This window comes from Oncorhynchus clarkii, chromosome 9, assembly GCF_045791955.1.
Source record: "Oncorhynchus clarkii lewisi isolate Uvic-CL-2024 chromosome 9, UVic_Ocla_1.0, whole genome shotgun sequence".
Taxonomy (NCBI): domain Eukaryota; kingdom Metazoa; phylum Chordata; class Actinopteri; order Salmoniformes; family Salmonidae; genus Oncorhynchus; species Oncorhynchus clarkii.
In genome coordinates this window covers 78,937,120-78,963,861 of record NC_092155.1, presented here as the reverse complement: position 1 = coordinate 78,963,861, position 26,742 = coordinate 78,937,120, and the positions used below count along the sequence as shown (strand labels likewise).

Genomic DNA, 26,742 nt, shown 5'->3' with positions numbered 1-26,742 from the left:
GATTTTTTATGACATTATAATTACTAACATTTGCTTCCATCCTTAGTATTTTTTGTCAGCCATCTTTGCTTGAAGAAAGTCTCCAAGCCTTGGGTCTAATTCGTCATGGAAACCATTCGATATGATTGGTCAACGCCCGCCGAGAAAAGTGTACTTTGTCACCGCCACCTTCACACCGCCCTCTCCGCTTCTCACCGCTTTCCTTCCATTGAAATGAATGGGAAGCAGTGTTTAACCGCGCGGCCACCTGTGCTAGTGTATCACGAGGGTAACTGTATATGTCTATGTAATGTATCATTGTAGGCCTAACAGTATATGTTATCAATAATAATAACAACAATAGGGACCACAATGGAAAATAGTATCTGACTTTAAATGTACTGTGTTATGGCGTTCTTATGTAGGTATCATCACCTAGTGCTCCCACTCGCCCTATAAACAAAAAGAAACCACTGACAATGCAAGTTAACAGATCGTGTGGTAGGCTACCAGACCACTCAGTCAGAATGCTGCAGTTAACAGATCGTGTGGTAGGCTACCAGACCACTCAGTCAGAATGCTGCAGTTAACAGATCGTGTGGTAGGCTACCAGACCACTCAGTCAGAATGCTGCAGTTAACAGATCGTGTGGTAGGCTACCAGACCACTCAGTCAGAATGCTGCAGTTAACAATCACTTAAATAAAAACAGCGTTTACAGCATTCATACAAGAACAATTTATTTGTCATTTGAATCATATGAATAACTCATTTGAATCATATGAATAATTCAGAAAGTTATGTGAGATCAGATAAAAAGCAGTACAAATGGCCAAAAAAATGACAAAGATAGAAAAAGCTTCATATCTTTTTTTTTACAGGGTGCATTCATTGCTATGCAAAATAACAATTCATAAAGTCCATCAAAAAGTCCATAGTCACAACCACAGAAGAAGAAGTCCATAGTCACAACCACAGAAGAAGAAAAGTAGAAGTTGAAGAGACATCTTTAGCCTCCTCGTAGGTCAAATACACGTTTTGCCTCCAGTCCTTGTTGCTAAAATGAACGAAAGAGTAATTTAGAAATGAAAGCCGTTCCCTTGGCTTCCTCCTCATTATGGTCCATAATAATCCAAGTAGATAATGAGGAGGATAATGTAATTTACAACCTCAAGGAAAGAAAACAAGGGGGGAAATTGCATTGCCATAATAAAACAGTCTCCTTTTCTAGCATGAGAGCTACTTTAAAAAATACCAAAAAAAAATGAAACCTTTCGCAAGCTACTTTTTTTTTTATTGCTTTCAAAATAGGCACATTCTTCTCATATCTCCCCTGCAACTCTTCCCTGGGTCCTTGGTGTACAACAGATGTGTTTTCTGTCAACATACCTGGTAAAGTCATGGTTAATAACCCAACTCCAAGGGGGGACCCTATTAAAACTATATTTAGTATTTTCCTGAATTCTGTTTTCTCCGTTTTCTATTTTTTCCTGGTTTGGGAGTTGTTTTCTTCTGATCAATATTATTATGATTCACAGAGAAACAACGAGGATCTGAGTCCTTGTCAATGCTTCAATCACATCAGAACACCATTTTTGAAGTCTGGAACGACCCTCCCCCCTTGCCAAATAGAGTGTTTTTTGTGTAATTCCCCTTTAATTATGCACCTAGCAAGAGAGGAATGTGTCGGTCTAGTGATGTTTGTGCTGTTAGGCCTACAGCTACAACACATCATGGCAGAGTTTATAAAACAATCATCACCCAATTGATACATATAATCATTATATACACTGAGAGTACAAAACATTAAGCTCTTTCCATGACGTAGACTGACCAGGTGAATCTCCAGGTGAAAGGTCTGATCCCTTATTGATGTCACCTGTTAAATCCACTTAAAAATCAGTGTAGATGAAGGGGAAGAGACGGGGTTAAAGAAGGATTTTTAAGCCTTGAGATAATTGAGACATTGATTGTGTATGTGTGCCATTCAGAGGATGAATGGGCAAGACAAAAGATTTCAATTGGCAGATATTGTGTTACGTTTGGCTTCTTGAGCCAATAGTGTCTAACCAGGGGTGGGATAATGTCAATGTTGATTTGATTGGATAGAAGCTGGGTGCTTCATGTTTATGACAGTTTGCGGAAAGAACATGCAACAACGTGTGTTTTGTAACCATACAGCGTTCTAAAATGGATTATAAGGTGCTTAGAGTCGTTGTCCTGTTGGAAGGTGAACCTTCTCCCCAGTCTGAGGTCCTGAGTGCTCTGGAACAGGTTTTCATCAAGAATCTCTCTGTAGTTTGCTCTGTTCAGCTTCCCTCTATCCTGACTAGTCTCTCAGTCCCTGCCTCTGAAAAACATCCCCACAGCATGATGTTGCCACCACCATACTTCACCGTAGGGATGGTGCCAGGTTCCTCCAGACGTGACACTTGGCATTCAGGCCAAAGAGTTCAGTCTTGTTTTCATCAGACCAGAGAATCTTGTTTCTCATGTTCTGAGAGTCTTTTGGCAAACTCCAAGCGGGCTGTCATTTGACTTTTTACTGAGGAGTGGCTTCTGTCTGGCCACTCTACCATAAAGGCCTAATTGGTGGAGTGCTGCAGAGATGGTTGTCCTTCTGGAAGATTCTCCCATCTCCACAGAGGAACTCTGGAGCTCTGTCAGAGTGACCACCTCCCTGACCAAGGCCCTTCTCCCCCGATTGTTTAGTTCTGCCGGGCGGCCAGCTCTAGGAAGAGTCTTGGTAGTTCCAAACTTCTTCCATTTAAGAATGATGGAGGCCACTGTGTTGTTGGGGACCTTCAATGCTGCAATAAAAATGTGGTACCCTTCCCCAGATCTAAGCCTAGACACAATCCTGTCTCAGCGCTCTACAGACAATTCCTTGGACCTCATGGCTTGGTTTTTGTTCTGACATGCATTGTCAACTGTGGAACCTTATATAGACAGGTGTGTGTGCCTTTCCAAATCATGTCCAATCAATTGAATTTACCACAGGTGGACTCCAATGGATGATCAATGGAAACAGGATGCACCTGAGCTCAATTTCAAGTCTCATAGCAAAGGGTCTGAATACGTATGTAAATAAGGCATTTTTGTTTTTATAAATTTGCAAACATTTCTAAAAACCTGTTTTTGCTTTGCTTTGCTTTGGAGTATTGTGTGTAGATTGATGAGGATTTTTATTTATTTAATCCATTTTAGAATAAGGCTGTAGCGTAACAAAATGTTTATATGTATGTATGTTTTTCCTTTCTGTAATACACATGATTTCCAGTGTTCTATGTGGGACTCTCGTCTGTTCTATGTGGGACTCTCGTCTGTTCTATGTGGGACTCTCGTCTGTTCTATGTGGGACTCTCGTCTGTTCTATGTGGGACTCTCGTCTGTTCTATGTGGGACTCTCGTCTGTTCTATGTGGGACTCTCGTCTGTTCTATGTGGGACTCTCGTCTGTTCTATGTGGGACTCTCGTCTGTTCTATGTGGGACTCTCGTCTGTTCTATGTGGGACTCTCGTCTGTTCTATGTGGGACACTAGACTCAATGCTCTATGTTATGTAAACAACTTATATCTGTTGACGGTGATTGATGTCAGACTAGAGGTACGCTGAGCACTCTGATAATGTATCTGTGACATGGTGGGATTCTGTAGCTGATGATGCTGCGACATCCTCCCAGACTCTCGTGTTTACAGAACATTTGGTATTGTCTGATTAACATAGAGGTGCCTTCTCAGAGAAAGCCCGTTAGAAAACAAGTCTGCACTCCCATGCTGTTGTCTCCCTGTTGCAAATGTTTAGATCTGACGTAGTCACCGACTGCTCATGTCTTTCAGGAGGAAACCTCCTATGTACACAGGTGTTGGTGTTCAATGTTCAGTACCCATCACCGAGAAGCTGGACCACGTCACAGACCACATCACAAACGGGTTCAACTGGACATCATCGTTATGAAGTCAAACGTCATCATTGTTGATTTATACAGACAACTGTTGTGTGCCGTGCGTCACAACATGTCACATGTAACACAAACCACACGCTGTAAGCTGCTCATATCACAGCTATTTGGTCAAGAAGTTGGAAGCATCACGTCACAAGAAGTTCTACTTAAGGAACTCTGAATCTTTCACAGTAATAATCCATAGAATTTTTCAAGAGAAGTGCAATTTAAAAATAAAAAAAAATGGTGCTCAACTACAGTAGGGACATTAACATAATTAAACAACTACTCCCATTGATCATTTCACCTGAGGGAAATATTGGTTTGCTTTGTCAAAAAAAGTTTGAATTGATTGTTGTTGTCATGCAGCTTGGTTGTAAATACAAAATGGAGGAAGCAGAAAAGCTTTTTTTTAGTGCATGGCAGCATTTGGCAAAAGAGGAATAAAAAGAATACAATTCAGCCTAGCCTGGAGATCCAGACTGAATTCAGTTCCGTTTCACATGAAGAAATCCAGACTGAATTCAGTTCCGTTTCACATGAAGAGATCCAGACTGAATTCAGTTCCGTTTCACATGAAGAGATCCAGACTGAATTCAGTTCCGTTTCACATGAAGAGATCCAGACTGAATTCAGTTCCGTTTCACATGAAGAGATCCAGACGGAATTCAGTTCCGTTTCACATGAAGAGATCCAGACTGAATTCAGTTCCGTTTCACATGAAGAGATCCAGACTAAATTCAATTCCGTTTCACATGAAGAGATCCAGACTGAATTCAGTTCCGTTTCACATGAAGAGATCCAGACTGAATTCAGTTCCGTTTCACATGAAGAGATCCAGACTGAATTCAGTTCCGTTTCACATGAAGAGATCCAGACTGAATTCAGTTCCGTTTCACATGAAGAGATCCAGACTGAATTCAGTTCCGTTTCACATGAAGAGATCCAGACGGAATTCAGTTCCGTTTCACATGAAGAGATCCAGACTGAATTCAGTTCCGTTTCACATGAAGAGATCCAGACTGAATTCAGTTCCGTTTCACATGAAGAGATCCAGACTGAATTCAGTTCCGTTTCACATGAAGAGATCCAGACTGAATTCAGTTCCGTTTCACATGAAGAGATCCAGACTGAATTCAGTTCCGTTTCACATGAAGAGATCCAGACTGAATTCAGTTCCGTTTCACATGAAGAGATCCAGACTGAATTCAGTTCCGTTTCACATGAAGAGATCCAGACTGGATTCAGTTCCGTTTCACATGAAGAGATCCAGACTGGATTTAGTTGCAACTGGTGTATGTCACAATACCATATATATATATATATATATTTTTTTTTTACCTGAATGGGGTCCGCTCTTAAGTCCTTGAACAAAGATTGATTGCTTTAGTAGCTACTGTATAGCACAATATCTCTTTTAGAAAAGTGTCTAGGCATAGATGAGAATACAGCATGGAAAGCAATATTGAATATTTTCAGGAAAATACTGAACAGAAATGTATGTATTGCAGACTATGGGTTATGGGAATGTTGACAGGGTCGATTAAATTGAGATTAGCCTGGTACCAGATCTGTTTATGATGTTGCCGACTTGTCATTGGCTGAACATGAAAATGTTTGGCATGACAATTCCATTAAGAGTTGGCAGGAGAGCAGAATCAGACTGGCTCCCGGGCTAAACAGACTGGCTCCCAGGCTAAACAGACTGGCTCCCGGGCTAAACAGACTGGCTCCCGGGCTAAACAGACTGGCTCCCGGGCTAAACAGACTGGCTCCCAGGCTAAACAGACTAGCTTCCAGGCTAAACAGACTGGCTCTCAGGCTAAACAGACTGGCTCTCAGGCTAAACAGACTGGCTCCCAGGCTAAACAGACTGGCTCCCAGGCTACTAAACAGACTGGCTCCCAGGCTAAACAGACTGGCTCCCAGGCTACTAAACAGACTGGCTCCCAGGCTAAACAGACTGGCTCCCAGGCTAAACAGACTGGCTCCCAGGCTAAACAGACTGGCTCCCAGGCTACTAAATAGACTGGCTCCCAGGCTAAACAGACTGGCTCCCAGGCTAAACAGACTGGCTCCCAGGCTACTAAACAGACTGGCTCCCAGGCTACAGTGACTTGATTAATACCAGACTGAATTATGATGGACATGGACTTAAAACAGGAAAGTCAAGAAGACAGCATAGATTTGTTGCTATGGATGAAGGTAGATTTACCAGCAATACTTATCCATTCATCCAGTCCAGTGTTTTGGTCTGAGGATGGTCAATACCTGATTTCATATTTAATCTGGCTGGTCTCATGGTTCAATTCATGGTTCAATTCATGGAAAACTACGCAGTATAAAAACATAATAGAATGTTTGCAGTAATGACCCCATGTTGTATTTAAAAATGTTAAAAAAAACATTTCTAAATATTCTGATCACAAATCACATTCCCTTCATACCTCTCCACGACAACAGCAGGAAGTATGGGACAAAGAAATTATTGTGTAAATCAAAGTACATTTTCTATCTTGAGTTTTTTTTCTCAGTTGTTTTGAGTTTCAAAGAACAGGATATCAATTTAAAGATTCACGTTATAGCGCTTGTAACATTTAAAAGTAATTTGTGATTGAGACGACATATGCAGTGTTTACCACATTGCCTTTATAAGGTGCATCTGAGCTGTCGGTTGCATGGTTTTATATAGGGCAGCAGGTATCCTAAAGTAGGAGCGTTGGACCAGTAGCCTAAAGGTCGCTGGTTCGAATATCCAAGCCAAATATTTTTCAGCTATGTCGATGTGCCCTTGAGCAAGGCACTTAACCCTAATTGCTCCTGTAAATTGCTCTGGATAAGAGCGTCTGCTAAATTATCAACATTTTTTGAAATTAGGTTATCCTCCTTTACCCAAGTGTCTCTATCCTGCTGCTCATCATAGATAAGAATATTGTGCTTGTTTTATTCAGTAGAACACCCGGATCACATTTTTTTTTTTTTGGTTTGGGGTTAAAGGTCTGATTAGCTGAGAAGAGAAATTACGAACAGGTGATCTATGACATTGTCATTATCTGTGGGCTGGGCTCGGTGGGCTGTGGAAAGAATATAAGCACCCTTTGGTGCCACCTATTGGCACACTAGTGCAAGCAGCAGTCTGGAACGACACACCCCTTCGTGTTTGAAATGGAGCCAAAGGGATATAACATGACTGTTGTTCGTCCTGATTATGTGAAGCATCCTACAAGGACCGGTGATAGCTGGTATTGTGTCCAGCCTGGTCTCATAGACTAGACGTAATATAGTAACTGTAAATCTGAGACACTCAAATTAGTATGATATGTAATGTTGGGTATGGTTACATTAGATAGAAAGTAACAGGATCAGACCCTTTTTTTTTTCAATTTCCGGGCTAATGACATACCCAAATCTAACTGCCTGTAGCTCAGGACCTGAATCAAGGATATGCATATTCATGATACCATTTGAAAGGAAACACTTTGAAGTTTGTGGAAACGTGAAATTAATGTAGGAGAATATAACACATTAGATCTGGTAAAAGATAATAGAAAGAAATAAACCATGCGTTTGTTTTGTTCCATCATCTTTGAAATGCAAGAGAAAGGCCATAATGTATTATTCCAGGTCAGGCATAATTTAGATGTTGGCCACTAGATGGCAGCAGTGTACGTTCAAAGTTCTAGACTGATTCAATGAACCATTGCATTTCTGTTCAAAATGTTGTCTCAAGACTGCCCAAATGTGCCTAATTGGTTTACTAATACATTTTCATGTTCAAAACTGTGCACTCTCCTCAAACAATAGCATGGTATTAATTCACTGTAATAGCTACTGTAAATTGGACAGTGCAGTTAGATTAACACAAATTTAAGCTTTCTGCCCACATCAGATATGTCTATGTCCTGGGAAATTTTCTTGTTACATACAACCTCATACTAATCGCATTAGCCTATGTTAGCTCAACCATCCCGCTTGGGGGACACGATCCTGTAGAGGTTTTAAGGCAAAATCGAATGTAGGGTTGTTGGTCGGGGTGGCTGGGTGGGCATATAACACGAACGTCTAGCAAACCGAAAGTTTTAGCATTTTAGCAACTACTTAGCATGTTAGCTAACCCTTTACCTAACCTTAACCCTTTAACTGATAACCCCTAGCCTAGATAACTTTAGCCACCTAGCTAATGTTACCCATAACAAATTGGAATTTGCTTTGCAAATTCGTAATTTATTGTACGAATTGCAATTCGTAACATATCATACGAAATGGATGACGGACATCAAAAATGTATACATATCATCTGAAACTTAACATGTCATACTAATTGGAGTGTCCTGGATTTACCTTTACTATGTTACGTCTACCCCTGAGTCCAGGTTATTGTGTGTTATTGAGAGAGCAGTGTGCTAGAGGGAGCTGGTATTATCTTATTGTTTCTGGTGGACAAAACAACTGACTAAACCTCATCGCTAACATAAAAGCCCCCCCCCCCCCCCCCCCTTCGATTTGTCTGTCATAGAAATGTGATTATAGACTGCAGATCCTTCTGTAGACTGAGACGGATCAGTGTATCGGAGTTAACACAGACATCTCTTTCCCATTCCCTAACCAGCCTGATTCGTTGTACTGTAGGGTCTGTGTGACAACGTATGGGTGTGCTTTCTGTTTGGTTAGTTGTGTGTGTACTTATCTATTTGTCGTCCCTACTAAAGACCTGGAATTCTATGTGGATGACGATGAAGATGATGATGATGAAGATGGTTCACTTAGAGAAATTCAGTATTTCTGTAACAGTTGAGGAACCTGTAACACTGTCCATGACCTTGTTCAACGTCCTTCACCTGGATCGGTTGTATAAACTACAGCAATGTTCCGCTGGCCTATAGTTCTACCAGAGACTGTTTGAAGTGCTAGACTCTTTCAAGCACCTTGTCATTGATCTTCAGAGGCAATGCATGATCCGACTTTGATGATGCACTGCGAAGAAAAGCTCCCTTAGGGGGGAGGAGGGGGAACAACAACTTCTCTTTTGAGTTCTAGAAGAATGTCACATTCTTCTATCATTCTCTCCCCAAAAAATGTGCAGGAAAAAAAATACAAATATTGTGTAAATAAATGTCCTTCATATTTTCCTTTTTGTATGCAGGTCCATGAAGTTGCTCTACAATAGGACTGTGTATCATTCAGTCAGTAACATGTCTGTTTGTTGTTGTTGTTGTTGTTGTTGTTGTTGTTGTTGTTGTTGTTAGACCAGTGTACCCGAGGTAGGCAGGTCACCTCTGTTGTTGTTGTTGTTAGACCAGTGTACCCGGGGTAGGCAGGTCACCTCTGTTGTTGTTGTTGTTGTTGTTGTTGTTAGACCAGTGTACCCGGGGTAGGCAGGTCACCTCTGTTGTTGTTGTTGTTAGACCAGTGTACTCGGGGTAGGCAGGTCACCTCTGTTGTTGTTGTTGTTGTTGTTCGACCAGTGTACCCGGGGTAGGCAGATCACCTCTGTTGTTGTTGTTGTTAGACCAGTGTACCCGGGGTAGGCAGATCACCTCTGTTGTTGTTGTTGTTAGACCAGTGTACCCGGGGTAGGCAGATCACCTCTGTTGTTGTTGTTGTTAGACCAGTGTACCCGGGGTAGGCAGGTCACCTCTGTTGTTGTTGTTGTTAGACCAGTGTACCCGGGGTAGGCAGATCACCTCTGTCAGTGCTGGGTTCTTTCAGGGTCAGCTCCTGCATCTGGGATGGGAAGGACTCCTGATACAGAGACCTGAGAAAGAGAAGGGAGAGAGTTCCAAGTTTCAATGTCACGTGAAAAAGTACAGTGGAATGTCTTCAGCTCTAAACCCCAACAATGGACTAATCAATATCAATGTAGCACCAAAAACAACAATGTTGAACAACAACAAACAATACATAAAAATAAGAAGAACACAAGAAAGTAAGATTACTATATACAGGGTCAGCATACTGTATACAGGGTCAGCATACTATATACAGGGTCAGCATACTGTATACAGGGTCAGCATACTATATACAGGGTCAGCATACTGTATGCAGGGTCAGCATACTGTATACTATTTACAGGGTCAGCATACTGTATACAGGGTCAGGATACTATATACAGGGTCAGGATACTATATACAGGGTCAGGATACTATATACAGGGTCAGCATACTGTATACAGGGTCAGGATACTATATACAGGGTCAGCATACTATATACACAGGGTCAGCATACTGTATACAGGGTCAGCATACGATATGCACAGGGTCATACTATATACCGGGTCAGCATACTGTATACTCTTTACAGGGTCAGCATACTGTATACTGGGTCAGCATACTATATACTATTTACAGGGTCAGCATACTGTATACAGGGTCAGCATACTGAATACAGGGTCAGCATACTGAATACAGGGTCAGCATACTGTCTACAGGGTCAGCATACCATATACAGGGTCAGCATACTATATACAGGGTCAGCATACCATATACCCTATATGGTATACATACATAACACTACATAATATACTACATAATACCATACGTAATACACTACATAACACTACGTAATATACTACATAACACTACATAATACACTACATAATACAATACATAACACTACGTAATACACTACGTAATATACTACATAACACTACGTAATACACTACGTAATACAATACATAACACTACGTAATACACTACATAACACTACGTAATATACTACATAACACTACGTAATACACTACGTAATACAATACATAACACTACGTAATACACTACGTAATACAATACATAACACTACGTAATACACTACATAATACCCTACGTGATACACTACATAATACCCTACGTAATACACTACATAATACCCTACGTGATACACTACATAATACCCTACGTAATACACTACGTAATACACTACATAATACCCTACGTGATACACTACATAATACCCTACGTAATACACTACATAATACAATACATAACACTACATAATACCCTACCTACGTAATACACTACATAATACAATACATAACACTACATAATACCCTACCTACGTAATACACTACATAATACAATACATAACACTACATAATACCCTACCTACGTAATACACTACATAATACATAACATAATACAATACATAACACTACATAATACATAACATAATACAATACATAACACTACATAATACCCTACCTACGTAATACACTACATAATACATAACATAATACAATACATAACAATACATAATTTATAAAAAATGTCTGTCTCTTCACAGTCCCCGTTGTGCCATAAAGGTATTTTTTTATCAGGTAAAAAAACAAAAAGAAACTAAACTATCTTTGGTGACAGAGAGTTCCATTTAGTCATGGTTCTATTTAATACTGTGTTTCCCCAAGCCTCTGTTCTGGACCTGGGGACTGTGAAGAGACCGCTGGTTGAATGTGTTGTGTTGTACAGATGAGTGTCTGAACTGTGAAGAGACCGCTGGTTGAATGTGCTGTGTTGTACAGATGAGTGTCTGAACTGTGAAGAGACCTCTGGTTGAATGTGCTGTGTTGTACAGATGAGTGTCTGAACTGTGAAGAGACCGCTGGTTGAATGTGCTGTGTTGTACAGATGAGTGTCTGAACTGTGAAGAGACCGCTGGTTGAATGTGTTGTGTTGTACAGATGAGTGTCTGAACTGTGAAGAGACCGCTGGTTGAATGTGCTGTGTTGTACAGATGAGTGTCTGAACTGTGAAGAGACCGCTGGTTGAATGTGTTGTGTTGTACAGATGAGTGTCTGAACTGTGAAGAGACCGCTGGTTGAATGTGCTGTGTTGTACAGATGAGTGTCTGAACTGTGAAGAGACCGCTGGTTGAATGTGCTGTGTTGTACAGATGAGTGTCTGAACTGTGTTGCCAACTGCTTGAACAGACCGTTTGGTACCATCAACACCTCGCACAAAGGCCAACAGTGATGCAGTTAATCTCTCCTCAACTTTGAGCCAGGAGAGATTAACATGCTGACACTCGCCATCCATGTACACCTACGTGCAATATGTGCTGCTCTGTTCTGGACTGCAATTTTCCTATGTCCTTCTTTGTCGCACATGACCACACAACCGGGCAGTAGTACAGGTTTTACATTTTACTGTCGTAGCTGACGTATATATACGGTTGAGTCATCGGCGTACAAAGACGCACAGGCTTTATTCAAGGTCAGTGGAGGGTCATTAGTAAAAACAGAAAACAATAATGGCCCTAACTGGCTGCCCTGCGGTATACCACACTCAACCATTAGAGAGGCTTCCATTAAAGAAAACCCTATTAGATAGTTATCTAAGGCAGAGGATGGAAATACAAAATAAATGAAATGTTTTTTTCAGCAATAGGTTATGATCAAGAATATCAAAAGCTGCACTGAAATGTAACAAAGCAGCTCACAATCTTATTATTATCAATTTCTTTCAACCAATCATCAGTCATTTGTGTCGACTGCCCTTCTCTATAAGCATGCTGACAGTCCATTGTTAATTTGTTTTTCCAAAAGTTTGCTAAGCAACAACAAGCTGATTGGTCGGCTGTTTGAACCATTAAAGGGTGCTTCTTGGGTAGCGGAATGACCTTTGCCCCTCTCCGAGCCTGAGGGTATACACCGTCTTCTAGGCTTAAATTGAAGATGTAGCAAACAGTATTCCGCTACCAACTTCAGCAATTTACCATCCAGGTTGTTGGTACAAGGTGGCTTGTCCTTACTTGTCCCTTTGGTTCATCCCTCTCAGCCATACATTTTTTTCAATTCATCCTCTATCCATGGAGATTTGGAAGTTCTCATTTTACCTTTATTTAACTAGGCAAGTCAGTTAAGAACAAATTCTTATTTTCAATGACGTCCTAGGAACAGTGGGTTAACTGCCTGTTCAGGGGCAGAACGACAGATTTGTACCTTGTCAGCTCAGGGATTCGATCTAGCAACCTTTCAGTTACTGGCCCAACACTCGGGGATAGTCAGTTTCCTGATGGGTGCATTTCTATCAGTAACCGGAAGAAGCAGTTTCATAAATGCGCCAAAGTGCGCCGTCAAGTTGTTCCTCATTACACATCAGAACAACAAATATTTTTCACATCTTCGACATAAAAATCTAAACTTATTGCATGATCAGGACCCACCTTTGGAACTTAGTGTTTTTCTAGATACGGCTGTTATATTATGATCACTACATCTAATGGATCTGGATACTGCTTTACAGCAGATAAAGATGTGATCAATACACGTTAATGATTTAGTTCCTGCTCTGTTTGTAAATACCCTGGCAGGTTGACTGATAACCTGAACAATATTGTAGGCACACTGGTTATAGTTTGAAGCTTCTTTTTTTGTGTGAACAGCTGGTTGACAACCAGTCAATAGTTAGGTCACCCAGAAAATATTATTCTCTGTTCATATTACATACATCATCGAGCATTTCACACATATAGTCCAAAAACAGACTTTTAGCACTTGGAGGTCTATAGCAACTTCTCTATATTTCCTGTATATTCTAGAACCATGTATGGATACTACTGCATCATCAAAGGAATCGTATATCTTTCCTGTATATTCTAGAACCATGTATGGATACTACTGCATCATCAAAGGAATCGTCTATATTTCCTGTATATTCTAGAACCATGTATGGATACTACTGCATCATCAAAGGAATCGTCTATCTTTCCTGTATATTCTAGAACCATGTATACAGTTGAAGTCAGAAGTTTACATACACTTAGGTTTGAGTCATTAAAACTCATTTTTCAACCACTCCACAAATGTCTTGTTAACAAACTATAGTTTTGCAAGTCAGTTAGGACATCTACTTTGTGTATGACACAAGTCATTTTTCCAACAATTGTTTACAGACAGATTATTTATTTCACTATTTCACACATAATTCACTGTATTACAATTCCAGTGGGTCAGAAGTTTACATACACTACGTTGACTGTGCCTTTAAACAGCTTGGAAAAATCCAAAAAATATGTCATGGCTTTAGAAGCTTCTGATAGGCTAATTGACCTAAGTTGAGTGTACCTGTGGATGTATTTCAAGGCTTACCTTCAAATTCAGTGCCTCTTTGCTTGACATCATGGGAAAATCAAAAGAAATCAGTCAAGACCTCAGAAAAAAACATTGTAGACCTCAACAAGTCTGGTTCATTCTTGGGAGCAATTTCCAAACGCCTGAAGGTACCACGTTCATCTGTACAAACAATAGTATGCAAGTATAAACACCATGGGACCACGCAGCCGTCATACCACTCAGGAAGGAGACGTGTTCTGTCTCCTAGAGATGAACGTACTTGTGCGAAAAGTGCAAATCAATCCCAGAACAACTGCAAAGGACCCTGTGAAGATGCTGGAGGAAACAGGTACAAAAGTATCTATATCCACAGTAAAACGAGTCCTATATCGACATAGCATGAAAGGCCACTCAGCAAGGAAGAAGCCACTGCTCCAAAACCGCCATAAAAAAGCCAGACTACGGTTTGCAACTGCACATGGGGACAAAGATCGTACTTTTTGGAGAAATGTCCTCTGGTCTGATGAAACAAAAAACTGTTTGGCCATAAAGACCATCGTTATGTTTGGAGGAAAAAGGGGGAGGCTTGCAAGCCGAAGAACACCATCCCAACCGTGAAGCACTTGGGTGCCAGCAACATGTTGTGGGGGTGTTTTGCTGCAGGAGGGACTGGTGCACTTAAAAAATAGATGGCATCATGAGGTGGGGAAATTATGTGGATATATTGAAGCAACATCTCAAGACATCAGTTAGGAAGTTAAAGCTTGGTCGCAAATGGGTCTTCCAAATGGACAATGACCCCAAGCATACTTCCAAAGTACTTCCAATCCCATAGAACATTTGTGGGCACAACTGAAAAAGTGTGTGCGAGCAAGGAGGCCTACAAACCTGACTCAGTTACACCAGCCCTGTCAGGAGGAATGGGCCAAAATTCACCCAACTTATTGTGGGAAGCTTGTGGAAGGAAACATTTGATCCAAGTTAAACTATTTAAAGACAATGCTACCAAATACTAATTGAGTGTATGTAAACTTCTGACCCACTGGGAATGTGATGAAAGAAATAAAAGCTGAAATAGATAATTCTCTCTACTATTATTCTGACATTTCGCATTCTTAAAATAAAGTGGTGATCCTAACTGGCCTAAAACAGGGAATTTTTACTATGATTAAACGTCAGGAATTGTGAAGAATTGACTTTAAATGTATTTGGCTAAGGTGTATGTAAACGTCCGACTTCAACTGTAGATACTACTACATCATCAAAGGAATCATCAAATATGTTTCTGAGACGGCCAGAATATGAATGTTTTTAAGTGTTAGTAAGTAGTCAATTTCATGAACCATGTTTCCCAGGCTACATATTTTAACATGGGTTATTTATTGTCTCTTTTCTGGATTGCTTGTTTGTTGCTACTCTGAAGAGGCTGATCCGAGGTAGACATGCCAGTGACATTTTACATTTGAGCCAATGGTACCGAGTAGGCTTCTTCCCTAAGGCAAACATTTTCAGTGGAAACAGTGGAAATTCAATTCTATGGGCATATGATTATTGCTGACAAAAACCTTGGTGCTAACAGCCAAAGGAAGATAGATTAGGCTAATTACATTGACTGCACTTCTATTTCTCCGGGATGTAATACGATAGAATTAGGATTTCCATGTCCTCTGTTGTCTTATTATGAGAGGAGGACTGGAGCCAAACTCACACCGTCAGTCTCTTCAGCAGTTCGCTATGTTGATGGAGATAATTCTGGAACCCCTGCGGTTCGGGTGAATCCAGTCTCTTAAGCAGTTCGCTATGTTGATGGAGATAATTCTGGAACCCCTGCGGTTCAGGTGAATCCAGTCTCTTTTAAAGAGTGTTGGTTGCTCCCACAGCAAGTCAAAATTGTCACAAAAGGAGACATTCCTGTCTTTGCAAAAGTTTCTTCAGGAAACTCGTCAAGGGCAGCGATGTGGCTGTAACGTTCCAAATCCCTTCAATAACACAGAGATGATTATTTTCTTCCCTGTGCCAACAAGGATGTTCAAGATACTGTTGGAGTTTTACTTCAGTTCCTCGGCGTAACCGCTAACCGTTGTGCTGTTTTAGCAGAAATCTGGGGCACAAACTTGCGGTACCAGCTGAAAAAAGCTAACCGTGTCGCAGAATCCGTATCTATCAGAATTAAAAAACAATTTCATAAAATACAAAAGGTAATCTCAGATAGTCAGTGTAGCCATTTTGTTAGCTATTTAGCAGTCTTATGGTTAGGGGATAGAAGCTGTTCAGGAGCCTGTTGGTGTCTGACTTGTTGCTCCAGTACCGATTGCCGTGCGGAAGCAGAGAGAACAGTCTATGTCTTGGATCGCTGGAGTTTAATGATTTTCCGGGACTTTGTTTCACACCCGCCTGACATAGAAGTCCTGGATGTCAGTGGGCTCGGCCCCAGTGATGTACTGGGCTCTCTGCACCACCTTCTTTAGCACCATGCTATCGAGGGCGGTGCTGTTGCCATACCAAGCAGTGATGCAGCCAGTCAAGATGTTCTCAATGGTGCAGCTGTAGTAGTTTTTGAGGATTTGAGGGCCCATGCCAAACCTTTTCAACTTCCTGAGGGGGAAGACAACTGTGTGTGTGAGTGCCAGGTCACTTACCCCCTCCCTGTAGGCTGTCTCGTCGTTTGATTTTGATAAGGACCAACCACTGTTTGGTCGTCAGCAAAGTTGATGATGGTGTTGGGAGTCGTGCGTGGCCAGCCAGTCGTGGGTGAACAGGGAGTACAGGAGGGGACTAAGCACGCACCCCTGGGGGACTTCAGTGTCGAGGGTCAGCATGGCAGATGGGTTGTTACCTACCCTCACCACCTGGGGTCAGCCCGTCAGGAAGTCCAGGATCCAGTTGCAGATGGAGCTGTTCAGTCACAGGGTCCTTAGCTTGGTGAGACGCTTGGAGGGGACAATGGTGTTAAATGCTGAGCTGTAGTCAATGAACAGCATTCTCACATAGGTATTCCTCTTATCTAGCATGGGTGAGGGCAGTGTGGAGTGCAAGTGAGGTTGTGTCATTCTATGTTGGGGCGGTATACAAATTGGAGTGGATCTAAAGTGGCTTGGATGATGGAGGTGATGTGCTCTGAGAACATGCTCTGAGAACATGCTCTGGGAATACCGTCCGGCCCTGCAAGTGTTGACCTGATTGAAAGACCTTACTCAAGTTGGCCTCGGAGAGCGTGATCCCCCTGGTCCTCTGGGTCGGTGAGGGCCGTCACTCACTTTACGGTGTTGTTATTGTCGAAGCGTGCATGAAATGCATTGAGTTCATCTGGAAGAGAGGCGTCGTTGGGCAGATCACGGCTTTCCTTTCTAATCCGTAATGGACTATAACCTCTGAACTCTGCGTCGCAGCCTATGTAATATGATTCCACCTTGTTCCTATATTGTCCTTTTGCTCATTTGATGACTCTGAGGAGGTCGTAGAGGGACTTCTGGTACTTGTTCCTGTCCTCAGCTGTAGCCTCAGGGTTGTCTACGGTAGCTCTGTGTGTGGTATCCTCAGGGTTGTCTACGGTAGCTCTGTGTGTGGTATCCTCAGGGTTGTCTGGGATAGCTCTGTGTGTGGTATCCTCAGGGTTGTTTACGGTAGCTCTGTGTGTGGTAGCCCTTTCCTTTAGTTTAGCTACAACCTCTGTGATAATCCAGGGCTTTTGATTGGAGAACCAGTGAAACTTCACCGTAGGACAACGTCTCCAACGCGTTTCCTTATGAAACCGGTAATGGAGGTGGTTAGCTCGTCGATGTTATCTGGAGAGTCTGGGAACGTATTCCAATGTGATTCTGATGACCATTTCTCAACTGAGTGTGTCACGGGTACTTCCTGTTTGAACTTCTGCTTGTAAACAGGAAGCATGAGTATACAGTCAGGATCTGATTTGCCGAATGGTGCACGAGGGAGGGCCTTGTCGGGTAACAGTGGTCTAAGACTTTACTGCCCCTAGTGGTGAAGGACACGTGTTGATGGTAGTTGGGCATCACGTGTCTTAATGACGCAGAATTAAAATTGCCGGCGACAAGAAATGGCAGCCTCCGGATGTAAGTTTTCCTGCTTGTTTATAGTCTCGTACATTTGCTTAAGTGCCTAGCTTGTTATATTTGTTGTCCTGAGGTGGAATGTATACAAGTCACGATAACAGATGAAAAGTCCCCCGGGAGACGGTCAGCATTTGACCATCCGGTATTCCAAAAACAGGTGAACAATGGGTCGAGTCGACGAAGATGCAAAATCCCTTTCGCCTTTCATTTCCCTGACCGCCCTGTCCACTCGGCGAATGGAAAAGAGAGTGTGAGATAAATAAAGGAAATGAAAAATCCTAATAATAAAATGTTAAATGTCAATAATATTTATGACTTACTATTGTAATAAAGTACCTCTGGCAGCAAACGGAGGACGACAACAGAGAGACAGAACATTAGAGCGTACACACACTGACTTACAACAACCACTCAGACATAGCATACTGTACATACCAACCACACCTACCTGCCATGTAGTGGATGCCCGTGGAAGGTCTGTGACTGTGGCAGGTGGCATGGAGGGTAGTCTCTGTCTCGGTCTCCCTGGTAGATCTGGGGCTGGTGTGGGAGATGCTGAGGGTGTGACCCGTGCAGGGAGTTCGTGGTACGCCTCCTGGGGGACCCCCTGTTGTCCTGCCCCTGTACCTTCCCCCCCACCGCCACTCCACCCAGGCTGTTCCTCAGGTACCAGTCCCTCAGGCCCTCCAGAGCCAGGGCCTTGTGCAGGCTGCGGATGGGGTCGTCTGGGGTGACGGAGTCAGAGTACTGGGGTGGTCCGAGCTGGTGGTTGTGGTTGAGATTGAGACCGGGTCCCGATCCAGACCCATGCTGGTGCTTTTGGGACTCAACCCCAGACCCCTGGTGGGGGTACAGGGCAGCTGTGGAGGTCCCGGTCGAGGAGGAGGAGGAGGTGGGAGGAAGAGGAGGGTCAGAAGAGGAGGAAGTGTAAGAGGAGAAGTGGAGTACCTCATTCTGGTGGTGCTGGAGAGGGATGAATGGACCACAGGACTTGGTACGGGTTACCTTGACCCGGCGTGGCTCCCCAAGTTTCCCCCGGAGCATCAGGGGGCTGGAGTAGGCTGGCGGGCCCCCAGAGACGTGCTGGGGCCCTGGGAGATGTCCCTGGGGGTGGGGGTAGCCGTTGAAGTGAGGAGGAGGAGGTACAGGAACGGAGGAAGGGAACTTTCCATTGCCATGGACCTGTTGGACCTGTTTCTGCTGCTGCTGCTGCTGCTTCCCCCATACATAGTCCATCAGGATATCACTGTAAACTCCGCCTCCCCCTCCTCCTCCCTGCTCATAGGAGGAGGGGCCAGGGGAGTGGCCGCTGACCTGAGACTGATGAGGAACCACCTGGGTCACCTCTGGATTGTCTGCCCACTGCTTGGTAGTAGTCACAGTGGATATAGCTGACCTGGAAAAGGAAAGAGATACAAAAAACAGGTATTTAAACCATTGAAAAATAAAAACAGGGAGGAGAACAAAAAGAAGAAGAATCCTTTCTGAGATCCAGACCGTATAGCTCCAGCGTGTGTATATAGCGGCTCACCTGAAGTGATTTTGGACACTAGTGGGTTAGGGTTGGTTTTATAAATTAAGGACTCTATTTAATCAGATCTGCTTCAGCTGACATCCGCACAGCGGATATCGGAGATGGAAATGTGTTAAGAGCTGTCAAATCCACAAGTGGCTCCCGCCATTTGCACCTAAAGCGGGCATTGCCATTGGCTGCACGGAGTCACAGTAACAGAAATCCCGTGCAGATGGGATCTACACCTCGATTAGGCTGATAGAAATCCTCAATATTTAGTTGAATAATTTTTTTCAATTTGAGCGTAATTATTTCTAAATAGCATACACTTTCTTGCTCTGGAACTTCTAACTTGAGAGGGGCGGGTGTGGCTTCGTGTGACAATGATCACAAGAGCAGCTGCTGACCGATTTGACCGGCTCCAACACAGTTCCATCTCCGACATTTCCAAAACACCTGCTACGCGTCTGCTGTTACCGGGTTAATGCTTAATCTGATTGAATCTAGGCCTAAGACTTCAGATCACCTGATGTGGTTGTGAACACCTGTTGGTTTAGGGTTAGTTGTACAGTTTAAGACTTCAGCTCACCTGATGTGGTTGTGAACACCTGTTGGTTTAGGGTTAGTTGTACAGTTTAAGACTTCAGCTCACCTGATGTGATTGTGGACACCTGTTGGTTTAGGGTTAGTTGTACAGTTTAAGACTTCAGCTCACCTGATGTGGTTGTGGACACCTGTTGGTTTAGGGTTAGTTGTACAGTTTAAGACTTCAGCTCACCTGATGTGGTTGTGAACACCTGTTGGTTTAGGGTTAGTGGTACAGTTTAAGACTTCAGCTCACCTGATGTGGTTGTGGACACCTGTTGGTCCGTTCCTAGCGAGGAGGGGTGTGGTAGGTACACTCCTCCCCTCCATATTGCTTCTGGGAAGAGTACGACACACACAGCAAGACTCTGCATTAGGACTACAACATACCACAGTCTCAAGACAGGACATATCTAGGAGGTTAGAATGTATGAAACTGGGCCATAGATTCTGTAGGAGACAACATCGCTCTTCCTGGTTAGAATGTATGAAACTGGGCCGTAGATTCTGTAGGAGACAACATCGCTCTTCCTGGTCAGAATGTATGAAACTGGGCCGTAGATTCTGTAGGAGACAACATCGCTCTTCCTGGTCAGAATGTATGAAACTGGGCCGTAGATTCTGTAGGAGACAACATCGCTCTTCCTGGTTAGAATGTATGAAACTGGGCCCTAAATTCTGTAGGAGACAACATCGCTCTTCCTGGTTAGAATGTATGAAACTGGGCCGTAGATTCTGTAGGAGACAACATCGCTCTTCCTGGTTAGAATGTATGAAACTGGGCCATAAATTCTGTAGGAGACAACATCGCTCTTCCTGGTTAGAATGTATGAAACTGGGCCATAGATTCTGTAGGAGACAACGTCGCTCTTCCTGGTCAGAATGTATGAAACTGGGCCGTAGATTCTGTAGGAGACAACGTCGCTCTTCCTGTGTATCAGTGGTTTACGGGAACTTTTGAAGAAGAAAGAAAACCCATTATACACTGACTGGACAAAACATTAGGAACACCTTCTCATTCCATGACGTAGACTGACCAGGTGAATCCAGGTGAAAGATATGATCCCTTATGGATGTCACCTGTTAAATCCACTTCAAATCAGTGTAGATGAAGGGGGAGGAGACGGGGTTAAAGAAGGATTTTTAAGCCTTGAGACAACTGGGACATGGATTGTGTATCTATGCCATTCAGAGGGTGAATGGGTAAGACAAAATATTGAAGTGCCTTTGAACTGGGTATGGAAGTAGGTGCCAGGTGCACCGGCTTAAGTGTGTCAAGAACTGCAACGCTGCTGGGTTTTTCAGGCTCAACAGTTTCCCGGTGTGTATCAAAGATTGGTCCACCACACGAATTGTGCAGAGCAACAGCCAGGCTACAGTTAGTCAACTGACAGTCCAGTACAACACTGGTGCATAAAAGACCCATGAAAGAACGCACAACTTGTCCGTACGTTAACGTGAATGCGGTATGGCAGCTGACGACCAGAGTTCCACTTCTTTCAGCAAAACAAGATAAAAAATAAACGGTGATTGCATTGGGCTGAGGAACGAAAACACTGGAGGATGTGAAAAACATGATCTGGTCTGATGAATACTCCCGTTGCTGCTGTTTCGCGCTGATGGGAGGACTAAGGTATGGAGAAAACCACGAGTACATACATACATCCGTGTCAACATTGCAGGCTGGTGGCGGTGTGATGGTGTGGGGCGTGTTTTCATGGCACACATTGGGCACCTTTGATAAAAGTGGTGCAACGTTTAAATGCCAAAGGACATCTGAACATCGTAGCCAATCAGGTGCATCCCTTCATGGCAGCAGTGTATCCATCTAATAATGCCCCATGGCACCAGGAATGGTTCCACGATCATCACAGTGAATTCCAGCTTACTGCAGTGGCCTGCCCAGTCAACAAGTCTCCATCCAATTGAGCGTCTGTGGGATGAGATGGAACGAACTATTCGGAGTACAGATCCACAACCAGCCAACTTGACACAACTGTGGGAAAGCATTGGAGTCAACATGGGTCAGCATCCCTGTAGAGTTCCCTGACGAATTGAGGCTGTTCTGAGGGCAAAAAGGGTCTGCAACTCATATATTAGGAAGGTGTTCCTAATTACTTTTGTACACTCAGTGTAGATGTGGATAGAATAGATGGTTCCTAGTGGCAAATAGATAATACCCGGCAGTTTGTACAGACTAGTTTGTATCATCAGTTTGTACAGACTAGTTTGTATCATCAGTTTGTACAGACTAGTTTGTATCATCAGTTTGTACAGACTAGTTTGTATCATCAGTTTGTACTGACTAGTTTGTATCATCAGTTTGTACAGACTAGTTTGTATCATCAGTTTGTACAGACTAGTTTGTATCATCAGTTTGTACTGACTAGTTTGTATCATCAGTTTGTACAGACTAGTTTGTATCATCAGTTTGTACTGACTAGTTTGTATCATCAGTTTGTACTGACTAGTTTGTATCATCAGTTTGTACTGACTAGTTTGTATCATCAGTTTGTACTGACTAGTTTGTATCATCAGTTTGTACTGACTAGTTTGTATCATCAGTTTGTACAGACTAGTTTGTATCATCAGTTTGTACTGACTAGTTTGTATCATCAGTTTGTACAAACAGTAACTTATTAATTTACTTTGTACAATTACACAGTATGACATTTGAAAATACATGTGAACGATTGCCATTAGGTCAGAGATAGTGTGTAGCTGCAGCAGTACCTGGCAGAGAGGGCCAGTGAGTTGGGTTGCGTGGTGGTCCTCATCGCATAATAGATCTCAACAGGAGAAAGCTTCCTACACAGCCTGCTGTCTGGACTACTGCTGCTCCCATTACCAGGGGCCAGCCGGGGCCGAGACGGGGACAGACAGTCAGGGGCAACACCCGAAGACTCATCTAGAGACAGAGAGAGAGAGGCGAGCGAGAGAAAAGACAGAGACGGATGAAAGTTTGGTGAGGACTGAAAGTAAACCTTTGCATCACTAGGATGTACTGTGTTAGCATGACTAGGATGTACTGTGTTAGCATCACTAGGATCTACTGTGTTAGCATGACTAGTATGTACTGTGTTAGCATGACTAGCATGTACTGTGTTAGCATGACTAGGTTGTACTGTATTTAACATGACTAGGATCTACTGTGTTAGCATGACTAGCATGTACTGTGTTAGCATGACTAGGATGTACTCTGTTAACATGACTAGGATGTACTATGTTAGCATGACTAGGATGTACTGTGTTAGCATGACTAGGATTTTTTTATTTTTTTTTATTTTACCTTTATTTTACTAGGCAAGTCAGTTAAGAACAAATTCTTATTTTCAATGACGGCCTAGGAACAGTGGGTTAACTGCCTGTTCAGGGGCAGAACGACAGATTTGTACCTTGTCAGCTCGGGGATTTGAACTTGCAACCTTTCGGTTACTAGTCCAACGCTCTAACCACTAGGCTACCCTGCCGCCCCTACTGTGTTAACATGACTAGGATGTACTGTGTTAGCATGACTAGGATGTACTGTGTTAGCATGACTAGCATGTACTGTGTTAGCATGACTAGCATGTACTGTGTTAGCATGACTAGCATGTACTGTGTTAGCATGACTAGGTTGTACTGTATTTAACATGACTAGGATGTACTGTGTTAGCATGACTAGGTTGTACTGTATTTAACATGACTAGGATGTACTGTGTTAGCATGACTAGGATGTACTGTGTTTACATGACTAGGATGTACTGCGTTAGCATGACTAGGATGTACTGCGTTAGCATGACTAGGATGTACTGTGTTAACATGACTAGGATGTACTGTATTTAACATGACTAGGATGTACTGTGTTAGCATGACTAGGATGTACTGTGTTAACATGACTAGGATGTACTGTGTTAACATGACTAGGATGTACTGTGTTAGCATGACTAGGATGTACTGTGTTAACATGACTAGGATGTACTGTGTTAACATGACTAGGATGTACTGTGTTAACATGACTAGGATGTACTGTGTTAGCATGACTAGGATGTACTGTGTTAGCATGACTAGAATGTACTGTGTTAACATGACTAGGTTGTACTGTATTTAACATGACTAGGATCTTCCTATTGTCTTACCGTTGTCATGGTCCCCTGTAGAATCAGACGTGGAGCTGCTCTCGGAGTTCACCGTGTCATCTGTGGAGGAATACACACACACACACACACACAAAGTCAGATTTCAACATAGTCAGATTGCACCATATAACTTCACACACTGTCCCTTATATCTAAATATCTAAATCTTAACCTGAAATCTGTGCCTTGTGACATGAGTCACATTTCCATGCATATCCCCTGTAAGAATCAGTCCACGATTGACATTAGAATTGCTCTGCGTATCTCCGGTAAGATTCAGCCCTCACCCTGTGCTCTCCGTGTACACACCACCACATGGGCTGCATCTGAGTACGGCACACACTTCTCTATTTAGTAGTGCACTAAAACTCAGTGTGGTCAAAAGTAGTGCACTAAAACTCAGTGTGGTCAAAAGTAGTGCACTAAAACTCAGTGTGGTCAAAAGTAGTGCACTAAAACACAGTGTGGCCAAAAGTAGTGCACTAAAACTCAGTGTGGCCAAAAGTAGTGCACTAAAACACAGTCTGGCCAAAAGTAGTGCACTAAATGGGGAATAGGGTGCCATTTCCGAGTGCCCATGGTAGAGTGAGTCAGGTGGTAGTTACATAACTGGTAGCATTGTTCTCTGTCTGTCCACCATGCCTCCATGTGCTTTCCCTGGACATCGTGTGTGTGTGTGTGTGTGTCAGCCCAGTAATAACGAGACTGTTCCGGACTTCCTCCTCTCTTCTGTAACAATGTCCACCCTCCCTCCCTCCCTTTCTATCTCCCCCAGTCCGTCTCTGCCTTTCCAGGGTCAATGGTTTGTTTTTTTTCCAGGCATGGAAGAGGAACCTGAGTTCCTAAGGAATCTAACAACCACGGTATTAAACACACACACACGCACACACACACACACACACACGGTTCCCACAGTGCAGCCATGACATCATAATCCTCTGATCCATTCCTAAGTGCTACCTGTGTGTGTGTGTGTGTGTGTGTGTGTGTGTGTGTGTGTGTGTGTGTGTGTGTGTGTGTGATTGTGTGTGTGTGTGATTGTGTGTGTGTGAGTGTGTGTGTGTGTGTGTGATTGTGTGTGTGTGTGTGTGTGTGTGGCTCTGTATGTATGTGTGTGTGTGATTGTGTGTGTGTGATTGTGTGTGTGATTGTGTGTGTGTGTGTGTGTGTGATTGTGTGTGTGTGGCTCTGTATGTATGTGTGTGTGTGTGTGTGTGTGGCTCTGTATGTATGTGTGTGTGATTGTGTGTGTGTGGCTCTGTATGTATGTGTGTGTGATTGTGTGTGTGTGGCTCTGTATGTATGTGTGTGTGATTGTGTGTGTGTGTGTGTGTGTGTGAGTGAGTGATTGTGTGTGTGTGTGTGTGTGTGTGTGTGTGTGTGTGTGATTGTGTGTTTCCTCACTGGATTCTGGAGACTTGGCATAAGCATATAAAACTACAGTGTAATTACTGGGACAGTGAAGCATTTTGTATTGTTTAGCCTTTATACGTCACAAGCTTGTATTTGAAAACAAACAATGACTACGAGGTTGAAGTGCAGACTGTTAGCTGTAATTCGAGGGTATTTTCATTAATATAGGGTGAACCGTTCTTTTTGTACATAGTCGACAAATTCACTTACATGTGTACTAAAGTAGTCAAAAGTTTAGAATGGTGAATAAGGTATCGTGTCATTTTGGAGTCACTTTCACTGTAAACAAGAATACAATATGTTTCTAAACACATCTACATTAAATTTGAATGCTGCCATGGTTACGGATAATCCTGAATGAATCGTGAATAATGAGGAGTGAGAAGGTTACAGAGGGTCAAATATCAAACCCCCAAGACATGCTAACCTTTCACCATTACAATAACAGGGGAGGTTAGCATTCCCCCAAGACATGCTAACCTTTCACCATTACAATAACAGGGGTAGTTAGCATTTTATATCATACCCCCAAGACATGCTAACCTCTCACCATTACCAATAACAGGGGTAGTTAGCATTTTATATCATACCCCCAAGACATGCTAACCTTTCACCATTACAATAACAGGGGTAGTTAGCATTTTATATCATAACCCCAAGACATGCTAACCTTTCACTATTACAATAACAGGGGAGGTTAGCATTTTATATCATAGCCCCAAGACATGCTAACCTCTCACCATTACCAATAACAGGGGAGGTTAGCATTTAATATCATACCTCCAAGACATGCTAACCTCTCACCATTACAACAACAGGGGAGGTTAGCGTTTTATATCATACCTCCAAGACATGCTAACCTCTCACCATTACAATAACAGGGGAGGTTAGCATTTTATATCATACCCCCAAGACATGCTAACCTCTCACCATTACAATAACAGGGGAGGTTAGCGTTTTATATCATACCTCCAAGACATGCTAACCTCTCACCATTACCAATAACAGGGGAGGTTAGCATTTAATATCATACCTCCAAGACATGCTAACCTCTCACCATTACAACAACAGGGGAGG

The 26,742-nt window shown here is 42.8% G+C and overlaps 2 protein-coding genes across 3 annotated transcripts in view; one reads left to right on the top strand and one right to left on the bottom strand.

The window, feature by feature from the left end:
• Positions 1 to 2,168: 2,168 nt before the first annotated feature.
• Positions 2,169 to 5,949, top strand: LOC139417629 (uncharacterized). Its single transcript, XM_071166837.1, has 2 exons — positions 2,169 to 2,208; positions 5,561 to 5,949. Exons 1-2 carry the CDS (start codon positions 2,169 to 2,171, stop codon positions 5,947 to 5,949), a joined length of 429 nt encoding a protein of 142 aa, XP_071022938.1.
• Positions 5,254 to 26,742, bottom strand: part of LOC139416968 (coiled-coil domain-containing protein 120-like) — an 84,069-nt gene continuing 62,580 nt past the window's right edge. The window contains exons 7-11 of one of the 2 annotated variants that reach the window (XM_071166192.1): positions 24,253 to 24,312; positions 22,868 to 23,042; positions 20,391 to 20,471; positions 18,485 to 19,432; positions 5,254 to 9,676 (exon numbers count right to left, since the gene is read on the bottom strand). In XM_071166192.1, coding sequence (XP_071022293.1) covers positions 9,574 to 9,676; positions 18,485 to 19,432; positions 20,391 to 20,471; positions 22,868 to 23,042; positions 24,253 to 24,312 — 1,367 coding nt within the window. In that variant the 3' untranslated portion in view covers positions 5,254 to 9,573. The remainder of the gene's footprint in view (positions 9,677 to 18,484; positions 19,433 to 20,390; positions 20,472 to 22,867; positions 23,043 to 24,252; positions 24,313 to 26,742) is intronic. The other variant, XM_071166193.1, reaches the window with a different exon arrangement.

Bases quoted from the DNA above. Each gene is read 5' to 3' on its own strand.
- LOC139417629 (XM_071166837.1), top strand. From the start codon at position 2,169: ATGGATTATAAGGTGCTTAGAGTCGTTGTCCTGTTGGAAG. The intron at 2,209-5,560 runs GTGAACCTTCTC...AATTCCATTAAG, and splicing joins AGTCGTTGTCCTGTTGGAAG to AGTTGGCAGGAGAGCAGAAT.